This window comes from Amblyraja radiata, chromosome 2, assembly GCF_010909765.2.
Source record: "Amblyraja radiata isolate CabotCenter1 chromosome 2, sAmbRad1.1.pri, whole genome shotgun sequence".
NCBI lineage: Eukaryota > Metazoa > Chordata > Chondrichthyes > Rajiformes > Rajidae > Amblyraja > Amblyraja radiata.
The window spans coordinates 64,417,648-64,424,808 of NC_045957.1; the positions used below are offsets into that span (position 1 = coordinate 64,417,648).

The following is a 7,161-nucleotide window of genomic DNA, read 5'->3' on the forward strand; positions in this document are numbered from 1 at the left end:
TTCTCTTCAAGTTTCAACTCTAGTAATACGAAAATTATCTGTTTCAACTTCCATCTTTCAAAGAGAACACATGAAAGAACAAAATCTGTCAATGATTCTTTAATAATAGTACCAATTAATAATAAAAATAATGTTCCCTTAAAAGTGGATAATGTGCGTATTCTAAAAATAAGTTAGTTGACTACATTTGAGAGTCTAAAGACATGTCATGAAAAGACTTTGCCTAAAGAATTTGCAATGAAACGTAATGAGTAAAAACCCTTTGATAAAAGTACTCACATTTAACAACATGCAGAAAGTATTGCACTGCACACTGATATAACCGTAAGGCTTCTTCGAAGTTTCCTGCTTTATCTTCTTGAGCAGCTTTGCTTGCAAGGTCAATACCTTTCTATAAAGAAAAAATAAATGTGAACAATTAATACAATCTAACCTTTTATCTGCTATTGTTGCCCAAAACCGATCAGTCCGATGTTAAAAAATTGAATCTTTGTAAAGGTAACAGAGTATATTACTTCTTACAAGACCAAAAAAACTCAAACTTATTCCATATGAAGATAAAGGTTATTTCAATCAGTTATCAGTAATCCAGATTGATTAAGTCTTTAGTTGTGGAACTAAATTAGCACCAGCTGTAAAAGATGAAATAACAAAAACATTTTGCTATATACTGGTCATGGAGCATCTGTGAAGACAGAAAGGCAGTCAATATTTCTGGCTCGTAATTTTTCCTCAATTGTATATGTAAAACCAAGTCCCATAAAAAATTTGAAACCCGCATCAACTAAACTTACTCCATTCGCCCTGCAATTTTCAGATAAGTGCATTCATTCAATTCTGGACTCCTGATCTCCTAATTTAACCGCCAACCACCATGCATCAAGCCCCTGTCCCATTGTACGAGGTAATTCAAGAGTTCTCCCGAGTTTTCCCCTGATCCGAACTCGGAGAATGTCCGTAGCGGGTCCGTAGGAGTTTGTGGATGTCTCGTAGCGGCTCGTAATGCTAACGGTAGGCACTCGGGAAATCCGGTAAACTCGTGACGTTTTTTCATCCCTGCAAAAAAATGCCCACGAGTAAAATAATACTTGTGATGAAAAAAATGGTTACTTTTTACTCGTACGAGCCACTACGAGACATCCACAAACTCCTACGGACCCGCTACGGACATTCTCCGAGTTCGAATCAGGGGAAAACTCTGGAGATTTCTTGAATTACCTCGTACAGTAGGACAGGGGCTTCAGAGAGCAAATGGCCTAATCGCTCTCATTGTTTCTTCTTTAAGGAGCTCAGAGAATTCAGCTCTTTAATCAAGTCCATTGTCACAAGATCTCATATTTCTTAATATCACTTCCTGCTCCCTTTTTAGCAGAAACAATTAATAAAACAATTTTTTGCATGGTTAGAGACAGATTTTATGTTGTCATCAAATGAGGGATAAAAATGGACTGGAATATTTTGCCTTCATCTGTGCAAGAAGATATGGCTTTGGTTTAACATTTCATCCACACTTCCGCAATTGTAAATAGAAGTGGTGTCTGTAATAGACAATAGGTGCAGGAGTAGGCCATTTGCCCCTTCGAGACAGCACCGCCATTCAATGTGATCATGGCTGATCATCCCGAATCAGTACCCCGTTCCTGCCTTCTCGCCATATCCCCTGACCCCGCTATTTTTAAGAGCCCTATCTAGCTCTCTCTTGAAAGCATCCAGAGAACCTGCCTCCACCGCCCTCTGAGGCAGAGAATTCCACAGACTCACCACTCTCTGTGAGAAAAAGTGTTTCCTCGTCTCTGTTCTAAATAACTTACTCCTTATTCTTAAAGTAATAATATGCAAAGTTTTCAATGAGAAACTGAAACCATTTCATTCCATCTCAAAAATTGGAAAAAAAGTTCAATGAAGATTATGATACATACAAAATAGGGAAGGGATGGAATTCATAAAGGTTGACAAAAAATGCTGGAGTAACTCAGCGGAAAAGGCAGCATCGCTGGATTGAAGGAACGGGTGACATTTTGGGTCTCAACCCGAAATGTCACCCAGACTGAAGAAGGGTCTCAACCCAAAGCATCACCCATTCCTTCTCTCCAGATGCTACCTATCCTGCTTAGTTACTCCAGCATTTTGTGTCTACCTTTGATTTAACTAGCATCTGCAGTTCTTTCCTACACATGGAATTCATAAATGTGTACCTAGAGGGACTGCAATACATTTTATTAATCTTATGCTGAAGTACTATAGGAGACGGTAAGGTTAAACAGCAAATTGTCATGACTTGGAAAGTACTTCTTCAAAGGGCAGTGAAAAAGATTTAAAAAAAAAATAATATATAATATATATATAATAAAAAATAAATAATAAAAAAAAGTGCTAAAGTAACAGCGGTTCAGGCAGCATATCTGGAGAATGAGGATAGGTGTTGTTTCTGGTCAGGACCCCTCTTCAGTCTGAAATGTCACTGATCCACATTCTCCAGAAATGCTGCCAGACACACTGAATTATTCCAACACTGCATTTTTCTGCAGTTCCTTTTGGATAAAAACAATTACTGTTTTGGCATTGAGGGAGGAAATGAATAATATATATTTTTTAAAGAAATAACAGATTGTCTCAATGATCCTTATATACCATAAAACACAAGGGGTTCTTAGGACAGGGAGCAGAAGATGTGGTTCTAGGATGGGGATGTTGGTCGCCCCTTGGGATGGCCCCAACAAACATGGGAGGGCCGTAACTAACAGAAGCAATCATCAACAGGTAAACTGATAACTAGGCTCAATCAGTTGCAAAGAATTAGACCTTTTTGATGTTTATCAGCAGATCAGAGATGCATAAAGCATCTATGTCTAGTTTATAATATAGGCTGGTATATTTGTGCATTGCTACAGCTCAGTGCCAGAGACTTGTGTTTGATGCTGGAGTCAATTATAAAAAATTAAATAGCCACACATTTGGATAGCAGTACCAGGATCGGTCCATGGATTTACGAAGCGTAAATCATGCTTGACTAATCTTCTGGAATTTTTTGAGGATGTAACTAGGAAAATGGACAAGGGAGAGCCAGTGGATGTAATGTACCTGGACTTTCAGAAATTATTTGATAAGGTCACACATAGGAGATTAGTGGGCAAAATTAGGGCACATGGTATTGGGGGTAGAGTGCTGACATGGATAGAAAATTGGTTGGCAGACAGAAAACAAAGAGTAGGGATTAACGGGTCCCTTTCAGAATGGCAAGCAGTGACTAGTGGGGTACCGCAAGGCTCGGTACTGGGACCGCAGCTATTTACAATATACATCAATGATTTGGATGAAGGGACTCAAAGTAACATTAGCAAATTTGCAGATTACACAAAGCTGGGTGGCAGTGTGAACTGTGAGGAGGATACTATGAGAATACAGGGTGACTTGGACAGGTTCGGGGAGTGGGCAGATGCATGGCAGATGAAGTTTAATTTGGATAAATGTGAGGTTATTAATTTTGGTATCAAAAACAGGAAGGCAGATTACTATCTAAATGGCGTCAGGTTGGGAAAAGGGGAAATACAACGGGATCTGGGGGTCCCTGTTCATCAGTCTATGAAAGTAAGCATGCAGGTACAGCAGGCAGTAAAGAAAGCGATGGCATGCTGGCCTTTATAACAAGAGGAGTGGAGTATAGGAGCAAAGAGGTGCTTCTGCAGTTGTATAGGGTGATTTCACTAAAGGTCACTGGAGCGTAGATCCGCACCCACATGACCGCAAAATTTAACTGGGGTACAAGCGTCACTTCCGGTACATGTTAGTGAATGGGAAAACACGCACTTTCACACCCGTTAAAAACATCGAAAACGGCCCGTTTTTGAGCTGCAATTAACTGTACTAGTCGGGGTGACCGTGAGGCACAGCTACCTAAATTTACAGTCCAAAAAAAAGATAGAAACTAAGGTAAATTCAAGAGGGAGCTGAAGGTGCAAAAACAGCAGAAGTGCAAAATGAAAAAGCTTCTGAAGCTCCATTTACCATTTAAATAATCGTAAACTATCAATGCGTTTTGAAATAAATTTTACTGATTGTGCAGGCTTTAAACAAGAAACATTGAGAAATATATTTTGGCAAATAATAAAATGTCCTAATTTTGTCCAATTAACAGCTGACAATTATCCCATTCCTTAGCTTGCATCCGAGTAAAATTTATTTCAAAACGCATTGATAGTTTACGATTATTTAAATGGTAAATGGAGCTTCAGAAGCGTTTTCATTTTGCATGTTAAAACCCACCTGAGAACCATGGACGATTTTGCAATTTTACTGACGGATTTTTCACTTTTAAAACTTTTCATATAACAAATGAATAAAGATAAAAAGTCAATAATGCCTTACTTTTGATGAAATGCAGCGAGCAAACGCGATAATTCCCGATATTTTCGATCTTTAAATCTCCACGGCAAATGTCCGCTAAGCACTTCCGCTGTTTTTGCACCTTCAGCTCCCTCTTGAATTTACCTTAGTTTCTATCTTTCTTTTGGACTGTAAATTTAGGTAGCTGTGCCTCACGGTCACCCCGCCTGGCACAGTAAATTGCAGCTCAAAAACGGGCCGTTTTTGATGTTTTTAACGGGTGTGAAAGTGCGTGTTTCCCCATTCACTAACATGTACCGGAAGTGACGCTTGTACCCCAGTTAAATTTTGCGGTCACGTGGGTGCGGTTCTACGCTCCAGTGACCTTTAGTGAAATCACCCTATAGGGCCCTAGTGAGATCACACCTGGAGTATTGTGTGCAGTTTTGCTCCCATAATGTGAGGAAGGACATTCTTGCTATTGAGGGAGTGCAGCGTAGGTTCACAAGGTTAATTCCCGGGATGTCGGGACTGTCGTATGCTGAGAGAATGGAACGGCCGGGCTTGTACACTCTGGAGTTTAGAAGGATGAGAGAAGATCTTATTGAAACATATAAGATTGTTAAGGGTTTGGACACACTAGAGACAGGAAACATGTTCCTGATATTGGGGGAGTCCAGAAGCAGGGGCCACAGTTTAAGAATAAGGGGCAAGCCATTTTGAACAGAGATGAGGAAACACTTTTTCTCACAGAGAGATGTGAGTCTGTGGAGTTCCCTGCCTCAGAGGGTGGTGGAGGCCAGTTCTCTGGATACTTTCAAGAGAGAGCTAGATAGGGCTCTTAAAGATAGCCGAGTCAGGGGATATGGGGAGAAGGCAGGAACAGGGTACCGGTTGGGGATGATCAGCCATGATCACATTGATTGTCGGTGCTGGCTCGAAGGGCCGATTGGCCTACTCCTGCACCTATTGTCTATTGATCCTGACCTTGGGCGCTGTCGCCGTGAAGATTGCATGTTCTACGAGACCGTGTGGGTTTCCTCCGGGCGCTCTGGTTTCTTCCCACATACCAAAGCCATGCAGATTAAGGTTAATTTGCCGATGTAAAATTACACCAATGTGTAGGGAATGACTAAGAAACTGGGATAACAGACCTAATGAACAGGTGATTAATGGTTGGCACGGACTCGCTGAAGGGGCTGTATCTCCAAAGAAACAAGCATCAGGACTGAATGATCATTAAACTCAAAAGACTTTGGTTGGGCCACTTTTGGGAGTGTCATAAACGTCAGCATGCACTAAAAAAAATGTAGAGAATATTTTTAACAATCAGACCAGATGTTGTAAAGCTGAAGACAGTGAGAGATATCGGTTCTTTGGAGACAAGATTGAGGAGTTATTTTACTTTATTTTTAAATTACAAAAAGCTTTGATAAGATGTAGATATAGAGCCGACACTAATTTCTACCTTAGTAATGGGAATAACAGAACCAAGGGAATAATATAGAACACTGATGAATCTGGCAGGAATTCATAAGAAATATCTTTATAGAATGTGAAATATTTGCAAACAAAACAAAAACTTAGGGAACCAATAAATAACTATGTGTGGTAGTAAAAACTTTTCCAGCTGGAAACTAACTTTTTCTTCTATAGATGTTTCGCGATTGACTAAACATTTCTGGGCTGTGTTTCGCTTTGATATAAATAGTGTATGCAATTTTTGCTTTCAAACTAAACGTTTGCGATAAGAGGAGAAGAATACATTAATTGAGCTGGCAATAAGAACGCGAAGATACTCCTGCGGATTATAAACACTGGCCAGAACACGTTGAAAGCCGGTCAGAAGTTTTTGGTTTAGTCACGGAGTGAAAGGCCCACGTCTCACCCATCATAACTTTCCTTCCTTCGCTCCCTCGACATTGTCCTAAAGCTTTAAGGGTGTGACTGCGGGTGTATTCCAGTTATGTTCACCCTTTACGCTTCCTGTTTGCAGGGCCCTTGGACTCGCGTCGCGTCACTGGCTTTTTAGCCTCGGGCCATTCCCCGATCCCGGGCCCGGCCTGGACATGAAGGCCGTTATCATCCCCTGTAGTTTGAGGGTCCAACCCGACCCTCCGCCCACGGGCTCCCCACAGCTGGATGGATGCGGAACACAGGACCTTTCCAACCCCACACGCACGGTGAGAGAGTGAGAGTGAGAGAGTGAGAGAGTGAGAGAGTGAGAGCAGGTAAACGCCGGCCGTCACCGCCACCGCCGCCGCTCTGCGACATCACTCACCTGCAAGTTATTGCTGTTGGTCGCCATGACTCGCCCTGGCTGACAGCGAAGGAAATTCTGGAAATGAACCGGCGGCGAGTGGGCGATTCCCGTCACTCGCCGACTATTTATTTATTTCTTTTTCTTTTTCTTTTTCTCTCTCCCCGCGGTTGCGAACCCAACACACAGCACTTCCGCGTCCAAAATGGCGGCGCACTTCCGGCTGAGGCCCCTCCCACCAGACTGCGCATGCTCCGCCCTAACTGAACAAGTCTGCAGACGGACAGAACACACTGGAGTAGCCACTCAGTTGATCAGGCAGCATCTGTGGAGAGAAGTGTCAGGGGCAATGGAAACGGTATATAAACGATGTATGCATAAGGTGCAGAGAACAAATGAATGAAAGATATGCAAAACGAAACGATCAAGGAGGGGGTGGAGCCCAGGCAGATGTGAATACTGTGGGCAAGAAGAGACAATAGAGCATGTCATTATACATTGTGAGAGGTATGAGGAAGAAAGAAGACAAATGAGTGAACGATTCAGAAAAGAAAAAGTACAATTTGATTTAATAGATA

General features: G+C 41.7%; 1 protein-coding gene across 1 annotated transcript in view; it reads right to left on the reverse strand.

Annotated features, from left to right (window-relative positions):
- The window catches only part of vps4b (vacuolar protein sorting 4 homolog B), a 42,103-nt gene extending 35,308 nt beyond the window's left edge, over positions 1-6,795 (reverse strand). Inside the window, exons 1-2 of the mRNA XM_033047993.1 lie at positions 6,605-6,795; positions 280-391 (exon numbers count right to left, since the gene is read on the reverse strand). Of these exons, the coding sequence (XP_032903884.1) occupies positions 280-391; positions 6,605-6,631 (139 nt within the window). The 5' untranslated portion in view covers positions 6,632-6,795. The remainder of the gene's footprint in view (positions 1-279; positions 392-6,604) is intronic.
- Positions 6,796-7,161: the final 366 nt, after the last annotated feature.